Here is a 24,865-nt window from a genome sequence, read left to right as displayed (position 1 = left end):
GCAGTTTATCACTCTGCATGCATTTTTTGGTCTGCTCTTCTAAGGCTGAACGCACAGTGATATAATGGCAGTGAGAAATACTGCTCCAGGAAAAGGAAGAGGCAGTATCGTGCAGAGGATTCCCTTGCTTGTAGTTTGTAGGAGCATTTTCTCTATTCTTGCCATGGCAGGATTGTGTTTTGCATGCACACATGCACCCGAAGAAGGCTGGAGGAACCTCTCCCTCCAATTTACATATACCCAAAAACCCAGAGGCAACCAACTACCTCCAGAGTCCTCCCGGTGACTTGAACAGAAAACTCAACATCTGTTGAAAATTAAAAGCAAACCTTTAAGCTCTTGTCTCTGAATGTGGGATCACAGCCTTGTGCTTTGCTCAGCCCAGAGGTTCCTGTGCCTAGAGCACACTGGAGAGTGTGTTTGGTGCTGCTTTCTATGAGGATGGGGAGTTCAGTATTCTGTTCAGTATTCTGAGTTTCACCTTGCATCTTTTATTTTCTTGCCATCTTTGCAGAAAAATGTTCTGAAGAATATCAGAAAGCTGTACGTATACACATAGACAATTATCATTGTGTCAATTATCAAGCTGTGCACACATACACAATTATCATTGGGGAACATGGATAAATCATCTCACACCGAGTGTGGGGATGGCACTGTTGGCTCCAGCTTCATTTCCCCCTGCCCCTGGGTCTGCACCTCATGCACTTGCAGCACTGCAGCCTCTCGCTTGGCCTGGGAATCCCACCCATGGGTGCAGCATGGTGTATGCATTGCACTAAAAAATGTGTTACATGTGGCATAACACCACAGCTCCTACCTGCCGGGGTCCAGCTCATTCACTGCATCCTGCCACATGGCTTCATGCAAACTTATGACACACCTAGAAAAGCAAACATGTAAGAGATCTGTTGAGAAATTTGCCATTGACTTACATGGGAGAAAGTTCAAAGCAATTTAATAAGAGAAAATGTTGCCTGCTCATCCAGTCCTCTTTCAGATTAAAGTTATCAGAAAGAACCAGCTGCTGTTAGATTGTCTCACTTATCTTTATATCACAGGATTATCTGCAAACAGTCTCTATTCCTGTTGCAGCTATGTGTCATACACACTGTAATTATTGGAACTATTTTTACAATTGTACCGAATTTTTTTTCTGCAGCCAAATACTTTCTTTTTGGCAAAATAATTTTTTGGAGGCTAATTTTCTCTCAAGGCACTTGGAACAATAAAGAGGTGTATATATATATTTTTAAAGGTGCTACATATCATAAGGGCAGCTAGATATCTGAAAATCTAATATGCATGCAATTTTAAACCCATGCAAATTTTAGGATGCACATTAGAGCAGGTGGGTGACCACTACATTCATTCACATATAATAAAGAAGAATACTTAGGAACAAGGAATATCACCTTGTCCATTGCTTCAGACCCAGAAGTTGACAGAATCTGCTCAGAACAAATGTACTCTCCCACCCCAAATGAAAAACCAACAGCGTTGTCAGGTGAACTGTTTTTTTGTTTTGTTTTGTTTTGTTTTTCCTTCATACGTAGATTCATGCATTCCATTGCTTATATGTGTATGCAGGGTAAAAAAAAAGAAGAAAAAAAAAAAAGGCTTGAATTTAGGTCTTTTGGGCCAGAAGTTTGACCATGTGATGACTTTGGGATTTCTCTGCTCTTGACTAATGCAGGTATGCTCTGTTGTTTCAGTTGCTTGTGTTGTTGTTTTAGGGAAAGTCACGCCACTTCGTGGGTATTCGCCCTTCAACGTGGAATCCCTTCGTTTATCTGGATTACAATAACTTCTGGAGGACCCTGGACAAATTTGGAAAAGAGGTAGGTTCTGTAAATTGCACCAATTTCCTATAGAGCTTATGTCACCGTAAGTAAATCTGTGTTGGTTATAGTTTTCTTCTCTGGCAGGGTGTAGAAAGATTTTTTCCCCTTTCCCTGCTCAAGCCTTTTAGAAGATGGATGGGCCATCTTTGTTGCTTGCCAAGCTGAGCTCTGATTTTTCTTTGGAGTAATTTTATTTCTAAAATTCTTAAATAGCAAATGCCTCAAAAATTCAAGTAGTACAACTTCAGATCTCTCTGTGTACAAAAAGTAGCCCCTGGGGATTCATGCTGGGACCTGGCAATAATACAAACTAGCTATGACCTGGCAATGATAAAGTGCTGAATAATTTATTGAATAATTTGCCTCTGTCTCTAGATTCCTCTTGAAGCACCATGGGATGCTCCACATGCAGAAGAGTGGGACAAAATGACCATGAAAGAGCTAATAAATAAGACTTGCTGGACCAAGTACGTAACTCTTCATTCATTCTGAAATCCAAATGCAGAATGACAGTGGGTCCCTAGCAAATTCTAGAGTACAGCTGCATGAAGCCTTCTTGTGGAGAGCTTTCTCATGTTCCAATTGACTTCAGATGGGGCATAATCAAATCTCTGTGAGACAAGTACCCATGGCAAGGAGGGACAGCAAAAACCTTGTGGAGCCTGAGAAATGTCTCAAGTTGATGAAATGTGGTTCATATCGACAAAGGCAATGACGGTAACATATGATAGATAGTGACAGAGTAGAAAAAATAAATGTACAGTGGACAGTACATTGAATGCATTTAAAGTTCATACTGCTGTAACACTGTATCCCAGGTAAAGCAAGATAAGCAATTGTTACTTTTCATTCAGAGCTATGGAGGAAATAAAAAGAATAGTTCTTCTTAGTGTGACAAAAAAAAAGGGGACTGGAAAATTATGACAGACTCAAAGAGGAATGAAAATTACTAGATGTTTGGAAAAAGTCTTCATAGAGGGATTGAGAAAAGTCACTGTGTGACATGAAGTCTTCTGGGAAAATTCCTGTGGTCTTCAGTGCGGTTAGTGTTTCTGCTATGAGGGACTAGCAGAAAAGATTAGGGTATGAACATCTACTTTGAGCATAAGTACAGATCACAGTGGCATAAACCAGTAGCTATTTCTTCCAGTAGCTAAGTCTTCCAAAGCATTTTTGAGTACTTAAGGGTTTGCCATCCACAAAGCATAAAGAAGTAGTTACCAGTGACTTGAGCTGGCTAAGCTTTATTATCATCAGTTGTTCTAGTGCCTTTGAGCCCCCTTCACTGACCACAAACCCACAGAGTAAGGTGCTGTGCAAGCATGAGAGAAATGTATGGCATCTCACCCAAAGTGCTTAGGTTTAGGATGAGAGACAGCAGATATACAAAGGCAATGAGAGAGCGGGAGATATTTGAGATGAGATTGATCTTTTTGATGGACTGTTGTTAGGTGCTGGGTGAGGGCCTGTGGATGACAGGGTAGGACACAGTGCTTGTGTTGGCTGGCAGATGTGATTAAAGATGCTGGAGAAACCTGAGGTTTGCCCCTGCAGGCCCACATACACGGGAGTGACAGCATGTGCTCTTCTCACCATATTTCTATTTAATTCAGGTGAGAACATGCCTTTTCTTGTCTTTAGGGAAAGCAGCACATAAATAACTACATTTTGTAAATATGAATTGAAGTCACTTGTAGGCATAGAAATTGAGGCAGAAAGAGAAGGGGCTTCCCCTGATGGCAGGCTAGGAGCTGAGGAATAACGTCCTCTGACTCTTGGCCATGTTGTCTCCTATATAATTATAGCGTGTGTCTGCCTTAACCCTTGGAGAGAAAGAAGGCCTTCTTGTTGCCCTTCACCTCTCTTGCTGTTTTATGCCTGGGCCCGGCCAGGAACTTTGTCTTCATCCCTGCTGGCCTTTTGCCACACTTGCTTAACTCTCTGCCATTGCAGAGCACCATCCTTGTGCTCTCAGGAGGCTGTCCTTGAGTGTCAGCCAGCTCTGCTGGGCCCCTTTGCCCTACAGGGTAGTTTCCCATGGGATTCTGCCAAGCAGGTCCTTGAGGAAGCTAAAATCCACTCTTCCAAAGTTCAGGGTTGTAATCCTGCTGTTTGTCGTACTCCTCTCAGGGTCTTTGACTCCACAGTCTCATGCAACCAAGGGTGCCCTTCACCTTTGCATTACCCAACAGTTCTTCCTCATTTGTCCAACAGAATGTCTCCCCTAGGTTTCAGCATCAGGGACCCAGGTGATCTATTGCTTAAAAAATGTGCAATGTATTTCATACGTCTATGAAGGAGCCCACTGTATGAATAGAAAAAAAAGATCAATGTTCAGTATGGGGCAGCAACAGCTGGAAATACTCTTTTCTTCATTTCCTTTTTCAATAAATTCTATTTATTAGGCAAAGAGAAGCACACTCATGCTAGCACCTGTATCCCTGCTTGCTGTGCTGGCCCCAGTGCTTCTTTGTACTTCTCTCCTCCCTTGCATTCAGCATCTTATCTGTTTGGCTGTGCTCTGCCTTTTCATGCTGACTGTGGTTTAGCACTCTGCTTGCAGCTTCCTAACCAAAACTTTCCATTTGAAAGGATTTTGTGGGGTTAAATCTTACTCGGGCTCTGTGTGATACAATATGCAGCAGTTTGGACTTTCTCTTGCTCTCTGATGCACTGCAGTTTTCTTTACAATAAATTTCATGAGCCATTTCTCTGCAAACTCAGTCACTTTGAGCTACCCTTTTTGTTTCAAGTGCACTGGCTCTTCCTTTTCTAGCTTTTACTGTTCCTCTTAGTCAGGAAGTCAGCGAAGTATAAGCAAAACTGCATTTATAGTGATCTCCGTGGGAACATGTTTGTCTGCAAGACTGCTTCTACTGCTGGTGGCTTTCTGGCACTCCAGTTTTAATGGACACCACTCCAATTTTAATGGACACACTCAGCCGAAACATGTTCAAAAAGCCATTTTAAATCTTCAAGCCAAGCCAGATTTTTCTAAACATAGTTAAAAATGGTACCTCCCTAAATGGAAAAGCTTTTTTACAACATTTTCTGTATGACTTGGGTCAAGATTGCAATGTAAGAGTAATTTGTCATGTGCCACAGATCAACCATTACTAATCCTGAAGACTCTTCATATTTCTCAAGCAACAGAAATTTGGCATCTCAGTGCTTTCAGGACTGTTACAGAGGGCTATTGTGTGCTCTATGTGTTCATATTCTTGCTAATGAAATAAAGGTGACTGGACTTCATGCCTAGGGAAGTTAGGTTGTAAAAGTTTAAAAATTATATTTTAGCCTGGACAACTTGCAAAGTTGCTTCCTTTAGGAGATGGTTATAATTCCATGTGGTTTTATGAAGCTTCATCTAAATCAAAGACCTTTTGCTTTCTTTGCAAAATAATTTCAATTCTTTTAGTAATATGTAGCTACAGATGAAACAAATGATCATACATAGCAATGTCCTCACCTCCTGCTGGTGTAACTCTGTTTATGTTCAGAGGATTTACTTCACTAGACAACTGTTCCTCTCCCTATATTTGTGGCAATAACTGACAATTTGATTTTTCTGGGTTACTTATGGTGTCTGATTCTTGGTCTTACAAAAGCACTGTTATATCAGAGATGGGAAATGTTTTAGCAGTGTGGCTAGTTGAGTCCCTGAAGAGCAATCAGACCTTGGAAATGATGTGCCTGATGAGCTCCCTGTGGAGGAGAAATGCAGAAGAAGTTCGCTAACAGGTTACCAAATGCATTCTCCTGTTGAGAAAAATATTTGTTTTGATGGAAGGAATGGCGACTGGGAAAGTATTTAAAGAAATAACTAAGGTAAAATCAGTAGGATTTCAAACTGCATGGGTAAATGCTTTGGAAGGAAGGAAGGGAGGCGCTGATATAACCATTGAAACAATCAAGCTCCAGGCTAACAAATGAGGCAAATATAAATCATTTTGGCTTCTCTGACAGTGGGGTAGCAGCCCTTATCGAGAATAATAAAGAAAAAATAATGAAAGCAATCAGGAAGCTGCATTTGTTCAGTACCTGTTTCTGCTCCTGTGTTTCATGCAGAGCTGGTAAAGAATTTGCCACCCTCTTTGTGAATGTCAATGTCACGTCTGAGCCGCACGAAGTCTCCGCTCTCTGGTTCCTGTGGTACGTGAGGCAGTGTGGGGGCACATCCAGGATATTCTCTGTCACCAATGGGGGCCAGGTACAAAATGTCTCCTATTTTTCTCCCCCTTGAAACCTTAAAGAGCAAGTGGAGTGTCGTACCCGCCAAACTCCTGCAATTAATGAAAGGAGAACAAAACACCAAGTTTATGGGGCACCAAAGACAGTTACGTTCTCATGGGGCTGAACGGCCCTCTCAGCTAACCCTGTGTAATGAGGAATTTCATTAGCTAGGCTGTGGGATAAATTGGGACAATTTAATTAATTTTTCTGTCCTGCATTCACTTCAACATAGTTCTTTTGTTGCAGATTTGTTTTTTTTCCCCTCCTCCTTTATGTGCCAATTTGTTTTCTATGGGATACTTACCACATCTGAATGTTTTCAACAGTTCAAAGCAAGTGTGCTTGAGACTGAAATACTGACATTTTTTATTTTCTTTGTGGAAGTCTCTAATGCCAAGAGTTGGAAGTAGGTAGCAAAAGGCCCTTCAGGTAGGAGTAAAACCCAAGAGCCTTCCTCCACAGGGGCCTCTCAGCCACAGTCGCTGTCCCATGTCAGCAATTGCTAGATGTTGCGGTAAGGATTAAAAATAAAATAAATACCCTTAGATAGACAAGACATGTGGAGAGGGGAAAGCTAGGCTGAGAAGAGCGCTTCCTTTTCTTTGTGCCTGGGTGTGTCAGGCTGCCTTGGTTGCTGCCTTCCTTCCCTCTGCCTGATCAAAGTCAGCTGAGAAAAAGAAGTGTTTCTGATTTAGCAGCCATGATGAGTCTTATAAAACTTCTTCAGGCAGTCATTTCAGTATTTCAGCACAAGGATTTGTGGCTCCTTTCCTCCTTGCCTGTACCAGCATCTTCTATGTAAAGTGAAGTGCTTGTTAGAGCAATGGTGGCTGATGGATAAAAGAGGGCTAGTGCTTCCTGTTGGCCTCTGCTCAGACACCACAAAAAATATGTGTCACAAATTGTGCTTTTTCCAGACAACACTGTCTCTGTGTCCTCCCAGGGACAGATAAAGCTCATTGCCTGCTGCACTCGAGGCCAGACTCAGTTAAAGATCTGTCTTACTTCTGAGCTTGAGAAGGCTTTAGCTGTACAGATGCAAGGTGGTATCTTTGTCACACATGAGGGTTTTGATAGCACAGTGATGGCTAAAATACTAAAAACTTCTTTTTAATGAGGTGATTTGTTTATTCTAGCTAAAATAGCTGCATTATACTTCTTTATTCTGCAGGCTTCATGAGCCTTTAAGCCAGGTAATTGAGAAAGCCATTGTAAAAATGTCTCAGCTATCAGTTTCCTGTGAGGTTCAAGCTTTTGTCTTAGCTCTTATGAAAGTCTGGGCTACTTTATGCATCCTTAGGACTTGTAGGTTTGCCCTGGAGTTTCTTGATTATGAGCAGAAGTCATGTTCAATGTCATTGTGATTAATGCTTGTGAATTTTTTGTTTTGTTTTGTTTTCTGTTTGTATTTTAGGAGAGGAAGTTTGTTGGGGGTTCTGGTCAGATATCAGAGAAAATAAAGGATCGCCTTGGAGGCAAAGTTAAACTGGAGAGACCTGTGGTCCGTATTGATCAGACAGGTGATAATGTCATTGTGGAGACTCTAAACCATGAAATATATGAGGTAATTTGATTAAAATAAAAGTAGAGTATGCATTTAGTGGGTGAATACATCTGCTGTAGCTCTTAGCCAGATGTAATCAGGAAGTACCTATTTGTGTGTGTCTATTTCTCAGACTGTCCGGACAGTCTGTGAAACCTGCTTTGCAGATTTATTTATGGCTGGGTCACATCTTGGTGTTCTGCTAATTGGTCATTAGTCTGCTTTGTCTATCTGACCTTTTTTTGTGATTATGTAGTTTTACATTTTATTTCCTCATTGAGACTGTTTCAGATAAAGAAAAATAAGGTTCCTGTTTGTATTGAATTTTGTGGTTTGCAGGAAAAAAAAAAAAAAAAAGGACGTAACATTTCAAACCCAGTTAGTAAGATTTGTGAGGTCAGCTTGTCACAAGCTACGAAAGGCCAAGGCTCAGCCCCATCCCATGCAGTGACTGTAGCTCCCTTCTGAATGCAGAGCCAAGCCTGCTGCAGGGGCAAGGAGGGTTTGTGGGGGGCTCAGCCACCGCCTGCAAGACACCCATCTCATCAGATGCAGTGTGCAGAGGATCTTTAGAGAGAGTTAGCAGAAAGGGAAGGGACTGTTTGACAGAGAAACTGCTCTGAGGATATGCTGAGGAGGGGCTGTCGCCCTCCCCCAGGGATTATTAGCCACAAAGTCAAACCACAGGCTTCTTCCTCTGTGCCGGCTGAGCTCAGTCAGAGCAGACAGGCTTCCTGCACTCAGTGGCCCTGCCAGTATCAGCACTCCTTGGAGCAGCAGTGAGTGCAGTGATTCAGTGTCAGCCTGAACCCTGAAGCAGAGCATCCTTCGTCACTCTGGTCAGATGCAGACCTGTGGGAGGAAAGGAGCATGTTCAGGAAAGCTGAAATCACCACCAGTGTTGCCTGTCCTGAAGTAGAATACTGTGAATATGCAATGAAGTGATTTATTTATTTATTTTTTTAATAAAAAGGGTCATATTTTCTTGGGAATATTAAAAGGCACTTTTACGTATGCTGTAAGATCTTTCTTGTCCCATTCCCTGACCTGTCTCCAGCCAGGTTTCATCTCTAGTCCTGTAGTGTTCAGAAAGCTGTCAGGAATCACATAATCACAAAATAACCTATTTTCCTTACCTTCTTTTTCTGAAATGGCAGAATTCTTCTGGCCACCTGGAAATATCTGTATGGGAAAGCCAATTAGGAAAGTCAGGGGTGGGAAAGCTCTTTAATGATGGATAAGAGCATCTATCAAATGTGTCCTGCAGGGCAACCCCAGTGTGAGGCAGTACCTTGTCTCTGCTGACTGTGGTTTACTTTTCAGGGCAAGTATGTGATCAGTGCTATCCCTCCTATCCTGACAACGAAGATCCATTACAACCCAGAACTGCCACCAAAGAGAAACCAGTTAATTCAGCGTATGCCTATGGGGTCTGTCATAAAATGCATGATGTACTACAAGGAAGCCTTCTGGGAGAAGAAAGGTATGTGGAGAAAGCAAAGGACTTGGGAACCCAGTGCTATGCTAATTTTGAAGCTCTGCTGTCTATCAGGGAATAAATCCAGGAGGGCATTAAATGTGCAAAACACCCGAACTAAGCAAATAGAAAAGCAAAAGCTCTTTGGGAAGGAGAGCTCCTTGTCCAAGCTTAAGCATACACCTTTTCCCAAAGCAGAGTTCAAACCCCAGCAGGATCCCAAGTCTCAGAGCTGCCAGCTGCTCACTGATAGAAGAAGCCAGGTTTCCCTGGGAAGTATTGCTGAAAGCTATGAGGCCACCTGCAATGCACAGAAACAGCAGCCATGCAGCAGCAAGTCCCTGATTCTCCCTGCTGAGACAGAGTTAGGGCAGCCAGAGTGAATTTACAGCAGACGACAGTGAGATCTTTGGGTGTGAGACCTTTCCCTGTTTTTAATCCTCTGTTCTACAGACTTGGTATCTCAGAGGAATGGGAAAAGTAGGTTAGCTTTTTGTTTAACTCAAGATATTTTTCCAAGTACTGCAACATCACATTTTTCTCAGCTTTAACTGTTAAAGAATGATCAAAAAATCAGTTACCATTTCTAGAGCTATTTGCACGAACAGGTTAGTTTCCACTTCCTATATAATGACACCGAAAGTTGCACTGGGTGAGAATATTTCTTAATCGAAAGAATATAATTTTGCATGTTTCAGGGCATAAGCCAACCACCAAATGGGATTAGAAAGAAATGTAGGTAGGTTTATACATTTCTATCTGTGCAGGATTTTTTGTGTGTTCATCTGAAGCATGTAGGTTGTGCCAAGGATGTGATACTAGATTAGATTGCCCATGTTTCTGCTGCATTACCATTACTGGACACCATTTATGACAGTTGTCTCATCAATAAAATCAATACAGACTGTAAATTTGAGCCCACAGTGAGCAGATATAATTACATTGGGTTTTGTTGCTGCTCTTGTTGTTTTAACCAAAGTTACTTATGGAATGAACCATTGTAGTTCTTGCTAAATCAATTTATTTTTAATGCTTACTGAGCCCAATATAGAAAGCCACAGGGACTTGCAACAAGCCACAAAAATTCCTTACTAAGTAGTAATGGAATTTAAATACGACTTTTATAAGTCTGTGTACAAAATTTCCCAGAGTCAGAGGAAAGAGAGGAAAGACTGTTACAGACTTCTAGTTATTATTGGTGACCAAGGAATTACTGTGCAATTCCTTTTATTGATAGTTTTCCCAGTTCACTGCTGTCAGTATAGAGATTATCAACAGGTCTCTCTGACAATTATTTTGCTTTCTTTTCTCCCCTTAGGTTGCAGTGCTGCTCTCTTCATTGAAGATGAGGAATGCCCAATCGGAATAACCATGGATGACACGAAACCAGATGGATCTTTTCCTGCCATTATGGGGTTAGGAGCTTCTAGCCCATACTTACAGATATGCATTTCTTTTTGTATAAAGGAGTGAGAGGAGGAGGAGGAGGAGGAAGAGGGAAAATGGACAGATCCTATCAGTGGTGCCCACTCCCACAGCCCTAATAGAGGGTGGAAAGTACTTCTAACAGTCCCCTTGTGCCTCTCTAGTCCATTTAAGCTTTTATGTGAAAGTTGTGCTACAAATAGCCTGATACAAAGGTGATTGTCAGGAAGGGGTTGCTGAATTCACCTTTACTTGTTTGAAGCATTCAGACAGTGTTTTGCTGCTGAGTAGATTTAGAAATAAATCCTTTACTTACCTAGTTTTATGAGAGTTTTATGAGCCTGTACTCTGCTTATGTCAGGACCTTGCATTTTACACCTAGGCCAAAATGAAAATGCAATTGTCCAAGATATCATCGTTTGCATCCTCTCCCCATCTAGCTGAGGAGGGGCAAAGAACATCAGCTTGTGGTTAAGTTAGGCAGCAGCTGCTCAGTGAGGAAATCGGAATTCTTCAGTGAGGAAATAAAAAAAAAAAAATAGAGGAGCTGGAGTTTGGACAAACAGATGACAAAATGTGTAGCAGCATTTATTGGCTTTTAAAAATGAAATTAAGCCAATATGAACAAACAATCTTTACAAATGTTTCCACTGTAATCTGAGGGGAACCTGCCAAAAAAGGCCAATATAAATGTCAAGCAACCACTTGTGAAGTGTTTGGCAAGGAAAGCGTGCCACTTCTACCAAACTGTACATGCTTATGAGCATATTCAAGGCTTAAAAACTTCCGTCTTGCAAGTGGTAAACCTCTTCCAAATGGCAAATGGTTTCTTGCATTCTCCTTGTGGATTTCTCCTTGCAGCTTCATTCTAAAGGAGTGCAGGAACCTAATTCATCCCAGAAGTATTTCTACTGAGGTCAAAGGAACTGATCACCAGATTTGCTTCTTTCATGCTGAGTAAAAATCAGGCACAGTTCTTACAGGACTGGTCCATGGTGCTGTGCAGCGTTTGTCAGAGCAGCAGGCTACCAGCACATATTAACACCAAGTAGCATGGACAGTGGTATGGCCAGCTGCCTGTGAGACATCAACAGCACAAGAAAACTCAGGGTCTCAGCCTTTTTGGATAAGAACTTGGTGTAAGAAGGGAGGCGGTGTTGACTAGTTTGTTGAATGTAGGATACCCCACAGGGGCCTTACACCTGCACGTCCTATACTTATTTAGGGATTGGATATGAAAAACTGTCAGGCCCATTACATGCCGTTAAAATGCTTTGTCCAACTTTTTTTTTAGAGTTGTTTCAAGCAAAATCTTGCAAATCAGATGGAGTGTCAACATTGTATGATATTTGTATGTCATATTTTTCTTTTCAGTTTCATCCTTACCAGGAAGGCTGTTAAGCTGGCCAGTCTCACTAAGGAAGAGAGGTAAGAGTTCAGAAATTGTAAATATTTTAGATACAAATCGGTTGTCTGGAATACTTCCCCACAGGCACGTATGTGGGTTTGTGTGTGTGTGTGTGTGTGTGTGTGTGTAAATATGCACATACTCAGTGCAACTACAAGTGCTGGAAATCGGGGTGAAAATTTAGCTTTTAGCATAAACAGGCCAAGACACTAACAGCGATATCCATGCAGTTATGGTTATTTCTGAGTTTCGAACTCCTGCCTGTGCTTCCATGTTATGACTTATCAGCTCTGCATGTACATTGATAAGACTTTCCTGAAGACGTTCCCAAGCTGCACCCCACTGAATGATGCTTCACCCCAGGGAGAGATGGAGCGCTGACACTCAGAGTTGTGGGTGTCTTTCACATTCAGACTGGGCAACAAAATTTTTAAACCTCCATGCTTACAACAGTGTGGTTTCTCTGTTAGTCTGTGATATGAACAAACAGTACTTTCTAAATGTGATTTTAGTATACATGCAAGTGAAAGAGGAGTTCTGCTTAGGAATGTGAGTAGCATTCTCCAGCTCATATTTTGTTCTCAGGTATAGTAAATCTGTAAGGATTTCATTGATTTATATTACTTCTCTTCTGGTCTTACATCAGTGAACAGGAGAATGAATTGGCACCGCATCCTAAAATAACTGCACAGAGATTTATTTTCTAGAGCTCATTGCCAAAATCGGCCTTCGTTTCCCATTCCAGGGTCCGTTTTGTATATCACAGTTATGCTTCAGCATTTGAATATGCACACTAAGATAATAACTGGAAATCAGACTTCAAAGCAAAAAACAACTTTCTTTACAATGTGCTGCAATATGTATTTATTTTTTATTTTTAATAACAAGAGCAATAGCTTAGAGGCTTTTTCCACTTTTTTTTTTTCCTGAATATTTTTGTTCTCATATAGGAAGAAGAAAATCTGCGAGTCATATGCCAAGGCAATGGGGATGGAAGAGGCATTACATGTAAGACATGAATATTTGTTTTCACCTTTGTTGTATGGTAACATTGCTACTTTGTTCTGGAGGATGAAGCCAAATTGCCTGGGACATAAAATTTTGTGTTGTGCCATAGTGCCATAGAACCTGTACACCAGAAGTGAGGGCAGCAGCATCTAGTACAGGAAGAAAAGACCTGGGAGTCTCACTCTTTGCAAGAAAAGAAAAGGCAGTGCATGGTTTAATTTGTCCTGCATTTCTCTGTGGGAGGATAGAGCTTCTCTAGAAGTGTAAATGTTTATTTGTTGTTAATGGATAGCATTAATCAGATGATACGACATTGTACCCTTTACCTGTTTTTTCCGTCTTCAAAGGAAATTTGTTTATTTCTTTCTTTTATATCCAATTTCTTTGCCACTGTTTTACTCTCTAATGTTTGCTAATACTTACAGCCAGTGCATTATGAAGAAAAGAACTGGACCATGGAACAATATTCAGGGGGTTGCTACACAGCCTACTTCCCACCTGGCATAATGTATTCATACGGAAGGTAAAACATAAAATGCTTTGCTTTCTACTTTGCATTTCTCAGCTCATTTACAATGATGCCCTTTGTGCAACAAACTTAGGACATGTAGCACTCTGGGGGAACTCCAACCCTCTTTCCGCTCCCCTGCACCCAGCTAATAAGACTCTTGCTTTCGACTTTAATGAGAGCAGTTTCTCTTGTGACTTTCACGAAAACAAAACACAGTCACAAAGGGACCTGCTACAGCTACAAAACCTTTCCCCACAAGGCAGGCTACTCAGAATATTTGCCACTATGCAGTATTTGCATGTTTTCATTATACCCTTTAATGCTTTCTGAGGCCTTGAGGACACATGTCTTGGACACAGGAGGAGTCTCCATTGACTGTGTAGGTGGAGCATCAGATTCTGGCAATGCCCATTGAATCACATAACCAGGGGAAGATATAAAATGCCCTCCCCACACAGAACTGCTGTATTCCTAAAGGAACATGTTCAATAATACTGACTAATATGTGGTGTATCACTGAAAAGCCTGTGGAAAGCACAGTTCAGCACCTATTGGGGACAAACAGACAAATCACGTATCCAAAAACAAAGACCAGGCAAATCATGTAGCACATGACAGTGTGAGCTCTTTAGCTTGTTCTCCTCAGACTGTCCATTGTGGGGCTACACCCTGTCTCTGTGCCAAGATGCGAGTGGGAACCAGTCATCCCATGCACAGATGTTTTTGTATCAACTAAACTGAAAGCTTGGGTAGTGATGGGTGAGGTCTCTGGCCTCACCCATCATGGGTGGAATGTTGGATGGGAACTGTTATAGCAAGCATGTCCCTCCCTGGGAAAGGCAGCTCACTCCCTATGGCTGAGTTGACCCGGATCCTTGTGCAGCTTTGTGCAGCTGAGGGGCTGGTTTATATGACCCTACAGGGCCAGATGCAAATCCATAAATGTGCATGTCTTTAGCTGCCAGCCCCTTTTGGCAAGCAGCCAGGCAAGTCCAACACCCTGAAGAGAAGCTGGTATTGGTGACCCCTCGCTGAGAAAACATCATTCACATCCCATTGTAATGGCAGGATAACAACAAAGCTGCCATGCAGAACACATAAACCTATCAGCTGCACTGCATTTCTGGAGGCTGTTAAGATTATCCCTTATCCCAGCACTAAAATAAGGCTTGTATTATTTTTCACAGAAGCTGATTTGCCCCTTGGATTTTCTTTCTCAGATCTTGTGTTTGTGTACAGAGAGGCAGGTGGGTGGTTTTGCAGGGAGAGCTTGTTGCACTGTGCTTCCCAGCCCTGGTCTGCAGGGATTCTGGAGGAACCAAGTTGAGTGCTCCATCAAAGCCAATAAATTGCTTTAAGAAGGATCATCGCCTTCTTATTACTTGTCATCTGACATTCTCCATTTGTTTTGAAGGATCATTCGCCAGCCAGTTGACAGAATCTACTTTGCTGGCACGGAGACGGCTACCCAATGGAGCGGGTACATGGAAGGGGCCGTGCAGGCAGGAGAGAGAGCAGCCAGAGAGGTACAGACTGTTGGCTTGGGTCATCTCTTTTAAAAGGCTAAAAAGAATTAAGTACAGCTTGCAGGGTCTCATTTGGTCTATCACACACTGTAATTGTACTGGGGCTCCTAGAACTGATGGGGAAAAATCCTGGAACGGAAAGTGAGCCAAAGGCTTTCTTTTTTTAACTTCAAAAACTGTTTAAACTTTACTTTGTTTATTATTGAATAAAGTGCAGCCAAAATCTCACAAGAAACTGAACATCACACATTATGTTGCTGCACTAGAGACTTAAAACAAAGCTCATGCTATATCGTTCATGTCCAGATGAACAAACCCTCCAAACTAATGCATCCCTTAGATATTCCACCACAATTTCTATCACATTAATCACAGTTTTTTGTTTGTTTGTTTGTTTAAAGCAATTTCAGACATTACAAATGTGTGTGGTTATTTCCCGTGCAGCAATCTGGAAATCTGAGCATTATTCTGATTTTTGATCTATCCCTTCTGCTTCTCCTTTCACCAGAGAATATAGTGAGCTTGGCTTTATGAATCCATAACGGGTGGCTCTGATAATGTCTAAATCTCAGAATGACACACATTGGGCTGGGTTCCCAGTCACAGTAAAATCTCTTAACAACAGTCTGGATGGAGGGGAAAAAAAACATCTTTAAAGGGTATACATTACAATTAAAACTGCTGTATGGCAGAGCCACAGAGTTGTTAAATAATGGAAAATCAGCCCCTTGCTTTCCTTTGACAGAGTATCAAATTCACCTTATAATCTTCATTGCTTGCTCTGTTTTAAGTAACCTAATTTCTCATTTATTTTCTCTGTGCCTGTGAGCAGCTGTTACAAAGTTAGCTGTCTCTTCTGGAGACATTAATTTGCCCCCAAGAGCCTCCATGATTTTTACAACCAGTCCATGGTCAAAAAAAGCTCGACGAACTTTTTATGTTCTAAGTGTAGCCAAGAGATAACTTCGTCAGAGTATGCTTCGAAAGTCCAGGACTTGAATCTCTCCTCTTCCTAGTTTGTGATTCAGGAAGCATCGTTCCCAACATGCTGTGTGTCCCAAGCACGTGGGACTATGCTATTTCTCAAATGTCATGTGAAAAAGCACTTTCACTTGTACTCAGGAAGAAAAATAAACATCTGGAAAAGCTGTAGTTCCTTTGGATTTCTGTGTGAAGGCCTACTTTTTACAGACAGGGTGAAAGACTCTGTGAAACTGTCCTTGTGTTCTTAAAACATTGGTTAGCCACACACAGCCATTTGATCACCAGTTATCGTATTTTTACACAAACTATCAAAATTCCCTCCTTCGCTCTTTGCTGATATAAGCAGACAAATCGCTACACGTTTTCTGGTTTAGTGCACTTTTAGCTAGTCATAGTTATGCTTTTTCTCAGCGTCAGCTTGCTCTGACTTGCTGTGTTTTTCCGAACTAGAAAGTAGTTGGTGTGGTTTTTCACATGTGGTTCCAACAATTTTAATTCTAGATTTTACACCGTATGGGGAAGATCTCTGAAAATGAAATTTGGATGCCAGAGCCAGAGTCAAAGGTAAGTAACTTTCTTGTCACCACAAGAGCGAACCCCCTGGATGGGCTGCGGTCTCTGTGATGGTGGTTCCTGTGGGACCTGTCACTAAACAAGAGGTTTTGTTACCTCTTGTGTTGACATTTTGTCAACATGTTCATGGTGTATTGTTACCTCTGCGTAAGGGGTGGCTGATTAAGACCCATAGGTAGCTCCACCTTGACTGTCCTGTGGCCTTACAGGCCAACACAAAACACGTTTCACAACCATGACACACCTTCCCCCACCTTATCTGGCTCTCGAGAAAAACTTGTGATCTCCCCAGCCTAGTGGAAGACATTTACACACTGAGGGAGAGCCTGTGTTCATACAAATCCCTCTCTCCTCCAGGACGTCCCATCCCGACCATTTACCACCACCTTCTGGGAGAGGAACCTGCCGTCTGCACCAGGACTGCTCTGTCTGCTTGGGAATACTGTTTTTTTCACCTCTGTGGCTGCTGCAGGGCTGTTTGCCTATAAAAAGGGACTATTAATTCGAAATTAGCGTGGACTAAATGTCCAGTTGAAGCTGAGTACTCACTCTTCATCCCATTTACCAGATGAGGGTTATTTTTGGAATGAAGTGAGCTGGAAAGGGCAAAAGGTATTCTCCTTGTGATTTTCTTTTTAGTGTCATAATTAAAGCATTAAATCTACTGCAATTGCTACCAGCAAAACAAACTTAAATCAACTGTGGGGGTATTTTTTAAATTTGCCTTTTCCTTGTCCATTTGTTTTGATTGGACCCATTAATATCAATGTTATATTCCTAACATAGGGAAAAAAAAATGCAGATTGGACCTTTTCCAAAAAGCAAAGAGGTTTTGGATCATGCATTCATTTCCACTTGCTGCTCTATTTTTTGCCACATGAGTTAATAAGTACCCTTATGTATTCACCTCAGTTAGTGTCTCAGAATATCTGAGGTTACTTCTGCAGCATCCCTGCTGCACGCAAGACATTAGCATGCCAATCAGACACAGAATTGCTAAATTAATTTCCAAAGGCATTTGATTAATTATTAATCATCACAACTGAAACTTAACTGTGAGCGGGATGAAAGGAGATAATTAGTATGAAGTAGATCGCTAAACAGCGAGAGGAGAAGCACGGGTGGACTTTGTTCCACCTGCTGCTGAACGAGCAACTACATTTTATGGTCGCAAAAGGTGTGTTGGGCAGTGAGCCTCACGCTGCTGCAGTTCTTCCACAGAGCATCTCTCAAGTCGCTTCCTGGCCCAAGTGCATTTGACCCAGGCTGGCCGCTGGCTGTTAAAGTGGAAAGAAGTGAATTAGCAAACTTGAAGCCCCTCTGACTTGCAGCAGATGCTGGCAGATTTTCAGAACATCAGCCGTTTCCTGGCTCCCTGTCAATTCGCTGTCCCTCGTTTTGCTCGTACTCCGTACTGCCTTCCTACAATAAGGAGAAATATATTTGGGGCTTGAATTACTGCCTTGTAAATTACAGTAATTGGATGCATCTGCCTGTTCCGCTCTTATTATGTACATGACACACTTAAAATAATCAGTTTAGTGTTAACTGAAGTCTAGAATATATGTTTCACCACATACCGTCATTATGTGGTCTTTTTGCCATGAAATGTGACCATTGTATGTGTCCATGGACTCAATTGTCATTCAACATCAGTGAAATGTGCCTTTCAATAGTCCTGAAACCTTGATAAGAGGATCTCTTCTATAAACTTTTCTTCATATTCTTTCTCTTGTGTCATTTTTTTGTGAGTTTGTGGAAGGTTTCTCTGCACCTGTGTTAAATCACAGGATATATCACATACAGCAGCCAACAAACGCTCACTCTGCTCAACGTAGTCTGTATGTGTACACAAAAGTTTACATAAAACAGACCTACCTACCCAGCAAGATGATGTCACTCCTGCCCATCTCTTCAACTACCTTCATATATCCTCTCACTTTTTTGTACAAAAGCTTTGCAGACCCCATAATTCAGTGCAGACCAATCTCAGCCTATGTGCTGGCAGGCTTAACAACAGAAGCTCTTCCCAGAGGGAAGGAGAACTTCAGGTGGCCCCTTGTCATCAGGCTCTTTTCAGATGTGAGCAGGTGCTCAGAGTGTTGGAGTCAAGCACAACACATAAAAGGTACAGCTGGTATGCATCTCCTGAGCTACTTTCTTCATTGTTCCCAACCATGCTGTGTGAGGATCAGACAGCCCCTACCAGTTTCTCTGGGGGAAAGAAAACCTGACAGTTTATTTATGAGACTGTCTATGTTTTGAGTTTCAGCTTTCACATCTACCTTGAACTTACATATGTACTTTGTGCTCCTTTCTGCACTGGAAAGAAGAGAGTAGTTTCAATAGGAAGCAGCAATGTTGGATTTTGTGGTATTAGCTGGTCATTTTTGATCCCCCTAACCCAGCCCTTACCATGCAGGTGTTCCTGTGCGCAAGGACTGTCTCTGTGCATGCAGCCTGGCATTGCTGTAGTGTGAGCCTAAGGCTTGTGGGAGGAGCACAGGCTGTCTTCTGAGACATCTTCAGCGTTGTAAAATGGTTCTGCGCTGCTATGCCTGCTCCCCCTGGGAATATTCCCACCACCAGGAAAATATTGCTCATACCTGTTCCAAAACATTCACACATACATGTATTTATGGCAGGTAGAGCCATTCATTTTGCTGCTTTCTTCTGAATTTCACGGCCATAAACAGCTTCTATGCAATACGCCCGTGGCCTGACACTGTCCAGCTTCACTTTCCACATCGCTCCTGCACGTTTCCATTGCAATTTGTTTGGGTTTTGACATGCAAGTGCAATCCAGCTGAACCACTGGCAAACAGGGCCAGGTACAATGTTCCTCTCTGCACAGGAAAAGAGCACGTCTCACTGCTGTGGGAGCGGTAAATGGTGAATGAAATGAAAGAGGGTGATTAAAACTGGCATTTCTGAAAATCCTGCAGCTCCCAGGCACCGTGCTGCTACAGGAAAGGGCAACGTTTGTGACTGTCAGAGATCACAGACCTGCTTTCATGCCTCTTTTGACTATCAGAACAATTTCCCTGTTTAAACATTAAACATCTAGCTTAAATATTAAACAGCCAGGCATCTTTCTTAAACCAATTTTGAAGCAGAATGGGACTGAGTTAATCACTACTGACAGCTCCCAAAGAAGTGAGCTGTTGCCATAGTTAAAAAGGCTGAAACACCGTGGAAACACCTCTTTTCACTGGGAATGGAGTGGAGATCTCACCAGGCCAAGGGATGGGAAAGCCTTTGACAACCCTTTGAGGCTGGGGGTGCTTTGGGCACCATTTGTTGGAGGAAGAGCCCTGCACGCCCCTGGCAGATGTGAGGGATGCTCTGTCTTCTCTGAGCGAAGGGTGAGATGGGAGAGACAGGCAAAGATGGGGCAGACAAGGTGCACACCAACCACACCACATACCTAAATTGCATTTGCACATTTCTAAGGGCACAAGGACCCCCAGTTTGAGTGTCAGTCTCCAGCTCTCCCATGCAAGCCACCAATCACCTCTTGCTGCCCACCTCCTTTCAGTCCTGCTCCTCTTGGCTGCAGCTCCTGCCTGTGCAGGGTGGCCTCACCATCCCCTCCCTGGCTGCCACCAACCAGCCCCATGAGGCTGGGGAGCTCCGAGCAGGATGGGCTGGCAACTCGGACCCGTGAGGCTGGAATCCCACCATGTGAGAGGTCTGGGAAGGTGCCAGCTTCACAAGGATGAAGCACTGGGTTGCAGGGGCTGCGTGCTTCAGCTCAGGGGACGTGAACCTCCCACCAGTGTGAGCAGCATCCCTCTAGCCATGCTCATTGTACGGGACAAAGAGGAGGTCTGCCCACCTTCACCCAGGATGCTAAACGCAGCACATCCAGGTCTAAAAACCAGGCTGGACAAGCAAGTGCTTGCAGCCTTCAGCCTGGTCTCTTTGATAGTCATTCATCAGAGAGACTTTCCAGTTCGTGTTTGATCCAGTCTCCAGTTTCATGCTGTTTGATCTTTCTTCCCCAGATCAAATACACCTCCAACTGTAGGCACGAATTACCATTATATATTTGAACAAAAATACTGCCCAGAGGGCTGTGCCCAATGTTACCCACTTATAACATGCAGGTTTCTGGCCACTCTGTTCCTGTGGCCTATTGACCAGGTTTGCTGCTTAACACCAAGTGCTTTCCTCTGGCTACAAACCATGCGATGGGCAAGCTGGATGCTGGTTATATGTGCTTTATACAGAACACAGCTCCAGTTTCCTAACAGCAGCACCAACAAATAGAAAAATGTACAAATCCAGAGAGTCCTTTTCTGTGGAAAAATAATCTATGTTGGTTTTTCACTTTTTCCTTTTGGACTGTTTCTCTTCCACAAAGCTGTTTGAAACAACCAATTTTGCTTGTAAATGTTCCTTGCAAGAGTCACTTTCCACATACACACACAGAGAAAGCAAATTTCATCTTGGTGAAAATCCAGAAGGGGAAATTAAATATGCTCGCTGTTAGTGAACTGTAACTTTTTATTTTCCCACTCAGCCCCTGCACTTGGCAATCAATGTTTTCAGCTCCAGTTGCATTTGTGGTTCTGCTTTTTTTTTTTTTTTTTTTTTTTTGGTAGCTCTTGGCTTCTGAGCTTCCGTTCTCTGTCTGCCTCTTTTTACATTTTTAAAAATTTTCTTTTGCCTTTTTCTTACATAGTAGAGACAGACTAGCCTGGGACATGTAGGAGTAGCAAGGAAAAAAGTGTTTCCCAAGGAAGAACACATGACTTAGGAAAGGAAAAAGCTCCACCACCATGTGCAGTGCAGCAGGACAGGTAGCTCATCCTCCCTCTAGGACTGACAAGGAAGCAAAGGACGTAATTACCGCTTGTGCTGGGGTTTGGCTTTCCACGTCCAGACCATTCACTCGAAAACTCCTTCAATTATAGCCTGAACGCCATCATTTTCATCCAAATATGAGCTAAATCCGGTGAATGAGAGGAGGCAGAGCCTGGCGTTTGAGGGGGACGGCTCCTGATGAGCACCAGCTGCAGACAGCTGTGCTGAAGGCTGGCAGCCGCCGAGGCTGAAATCAAGGCTGCCATCTGGTGGCTGCATAACCCCATCGGTTTGTCACCTCACAGGAAAATCTGGGAGCTTTGCTTAGCAGAAAGGTCTGAGTGGGTGTTTCTGTGCATGTTCTCACAAGTCCTGTTGGGTAACCAAAAACTCTGGAATCAAAACACTGAAGGAAAGGGATGCAAATGGTCCCCAGCTTCAAGGCTTCCCCAAAAGGGGACGCTTATGTCTTTGCGGCTGCTCATCAGTGTGAAGGAGCTGGAATAAAAGCATGAGCATGGATCTAAATGTATCTGAACACTCCCCTCTGCTGAGAAGGGATCACTTCGGGGCAGTGCACTTTATCAGGATAGACAGAGACAGTGGCTCAAATATGCCACCTCTGGAAAGCACTCTGGCCAAGCTCCAGCTCATAAAGAAGTGGTTGGGAAATAACACACTTTCTAATTTAGTTTAATATTCTCATTCTGTTTGAGGGTGCCCAGGCTGGAGCAACGTCTTTCCTTGATTTTGATGAGGTGCAAGCGCGCATTTCAATTGTTTCAGATAATGACTGCGCAGCCCAATGGAGCTCGGATCTGGAATAGTAGTTTCCACATCTGAAATTATAATGTAATTTCTGCTAAATGCAACACTGCTGTGCAAAGTGTTTTCTTACAACTTGGAGCATATGCAAATTGTTAGTGAACAGCCTGAGAGCTGACAAGGATGCCTCAGTGCATTATTAATACCTTTCCTTTTTACCCTTCATTCCCACCTAAGCATTGGAGCATATTTGATTGCAGTGTTGAATGCCATTAGACAGCAGCCATTTGACAAACCCAATGAGCCCAAGGCTGCTGTTTCTGCTGGGTACCATGTCCTCAAGCACTTCTTCAAGTCTCTTCTGTGCTACAGAAATGGCACCAGCGAGACCCTGAAAAGTTACCATTGGCTTTCAATGACAACATGGCCACATGCAGGTGAGGCTGGGCTGCATTTGCTCTGCCCCACTCTGCCAGATGTCAAATAAACAGATCACTTGGACTCAGATGAGACTTTTTCCCCTGCAAAGATGGGGCTGGAGTCTGCAGAACCTGATGACACCAGATGAAATAGAGCTGGATAAGTAGTAATTATTTCACTGGGGCTGTTCCACTACAAAGTGACTGTAAAAATTCCTGACAGAAAATTCCATGTGCACAGCAAAAAACAAACCTGAGTAAAAGCTAACAGCTCATCACTTCTAAAACAGAAAAGGTCTCTCTCACATTCTGTCAAAACACAGCAAGACTGATGTTAACCTACAGTGGATGCAAAAGCTCAAAACAATTGTTTACCTCTTTCAGCAGTGCCAGGAAGAATAGAAAGCTGGGATGAGCTAGCATGATGCCAAGTAAAGACCCAATGGACAAGATCTTTAATGTATGTTTTACAATTTATCAGAGCTGTTTAAAATTCTTTTTTGAGCTTTTCTTAGTCCAGCTGCAGATTAGGTTATTGCTGCTGTCTGTATAAATCATGCAAATGGAAATCAGTTACAAATCCTGTTACACGGTTGTATTTTTTTACAGCTTATCTTAGCACTTAGCTACTGATGGCTTTTCTAGCAAGCACCACAAACACCCTAGCTTACTGGAATACCATGCCTTTATTTTTCTTTCCAATGACCAACAAAATCATTGTATAACCTTTCTACAGAGGGTAGCTATGTGTTAACATCCTGCATATGCAGCTACCTCTTAACATTCAGTTCATTAACTGGGATCACAGAAGCTTCACAGCACCTACATTATTCCTGTTTGCATTTCTCCCAAGCTAAATATCCCAACGAAGCATTTAAGTGCCTAATTGTCATCAGCATTTGGTGGAACGTAGAAGCTGCCTTACTTTATATCCATAGCACATCTGTGCCACCTGCACATGGCTGGTTGATGGCACAAGGCCTCAGCAAGACCTGCGGCCTTTTGAGGAAGCAGCTGGAGGCCAGAAAAGGTGCCCTCAGATGTCTAAACATCACCAGGCAACTGTTTCGGCTCCTGAATTGCTCTCTAGGTGAGTAGTTATCACATATTCCTTGAAAATAACTAAAGCTGTTATTAATATCTTGGCAGAGCAAGTGAAACACACATATTGGGTATAAAATCCTTCTCCTATACTGATTTCATTCCATGTTCCCATGTATTTGAAGTGTAGAACCAAGATACTGAAGCCGGAAACCTGGTCCATTTAGGTGTCCTCCTCCACCGAGAGCAAGAACAGGATGTGTTCATAGGCCTCCTCCAGCCTTGCATGGGCTGAGCTGCCAGGCAAGGAGTCCATCTCTCCCCTTCCACATGCAGAGAATGGCCACCAAGACCAAACCTCAATTCTCATACTAAAAGTAAGTTTTGGATGGTTTGGTAAAATCATTTTCAAACATGTAGCTGTTCTATCCTCTCCTAAGCAATGAGTGAGATTTTAAATTGGTTTCTCAGGAAACCATATTAGTATCTGCCATAGATGTTACAAAAAATATGTTTTTGTATTAATCTGGATACATTTGAGCAAAGAGTTAAAGAAGGAGTTTAAATTTGATCCAAGGCAGCGATGTTGTAGAGTCACAACCATTTGCAAACCATTTTGAGGGCCCGTGAAATGCATTTATTTGCAGACATTTGCTTTATAAAGCATACAGTGGATTAGTGCAGGACATTTGCTTTCATGGTGTTCCTATATAACTTGTCAGTAATACTGACAGTTCAGCCCATACACAGAGCACTGCATGCTTTCAATGTGTTTTTCATGTGGATGGTTAAGCTTTTCCCAGTATTCATAGACAATCTTTTGGTGAAGCACAGGTCCCTTCTCAAGGCCATCTTTGTTCCTCAGTTGCAGCTGTGTACCTCCCACTCTTGACTCCTATCATCAGCTACAAAAGTGCCCCTCCTCATTTGTGTCCTGGTAAATGAAGAGCTGTACTGCAGCTGGGAAATGATTCTCTCTCTAGCACTGATACTGAGCTGCTGGATGAAATTAAGGCAATGTTTTTTGCCTATGTTTCCTTCCAGTTTTTTTACATTTACACCACATAGTATTTGGTACAAGGTCTGTTTCTCCCCATGTTCAGATGAGACACTCCAAACCCACCTATAGCAATAAAAAATACTTCTTCAGAGTAAGACTGCTGGCCACCTATATGTTAAGAACAATTACTGCCAAATGTTGTTCTCCTTCTTCACAGAGTTAAAGATATCTCACTGTCTTCGGTATGAAATGTGAAATGCTGTTTTACTAAATAGTATTCACCATCACAACCAAATTGA

General features: G+C 42.5%; 1 protein-coding gene across 1 annotated transcript in view; it reads left to right on the top strand.

Annotated features, from left to right (window-relative positions):
- The window catches only part of LOC137858322 (amine oxidase [flavin-containing] A-like), a 38,450-nt gene extending 20,190 nt beyond the window's left edge, over positions 1–18,260 (top strand). The window contains exons 4-15 of the mRNA XM_068685859.1: positions 1,737–1,841; positions 2,220–2,311; positions 5,913–6,054; positions 7,492–7,641; positions 8,944–9,103; positions 10,416–10,512; positions 11,897–11,950; positions 12,881–12,938; positions 13,364–13,461; positions 14,864–14,975; positions 16,461–16,523; positions 16,890–18,260. Of these exons, the coding sequence (XP_068541960.1) occupies positions 1,737–1,841; positions 2,220–2,311; positions 5,913–6,054; positions 7,492–7,641; positions 8,944–9,103; positions 10,416–10,512; positions 11,897–11,950; positions 12,881–12,938; positions 13,364–13,461; positions 14,864–14,975; positions 16,461–16,523; positions 16,890–17,045 (1,287 nt within the window). The 3' untranslated portion in view covers positions 17,046–18,260. The remainder of the gene's footprint in view (positions 1–1,736; positions 1,842–2,219; positions 2,312–5,912; positions 6,055–7,491; positions 7,642–8,943; positions 9,104–10,415; positions 10,513–11,896; positions 11,951–12,880; positions 12,939–13,363; positions 13,462–14,863; positions 14,976–16,460; positions 16,524–16,889) is intronic.
- Positions 18,261–24,865: the final 6,605 nt, after the last annotated feature.

This window comes from Anas acuta, chromosome 1 (genome assembly GCF_963932015.1).
Source record: "Anas acuta chromosome 1, bAnaAcu1.1, whole genome shotgun sequence".
In the NCBI taxonomy this organism is placed as follows: Eukaryota; Metazoa; Chordata; class Aves; order Anseriformes; family Anatidae; genus Anas; species Anas acuta.
This window is presented reverse-complemented; position numbering and strand designations above follow the sequence as displayed.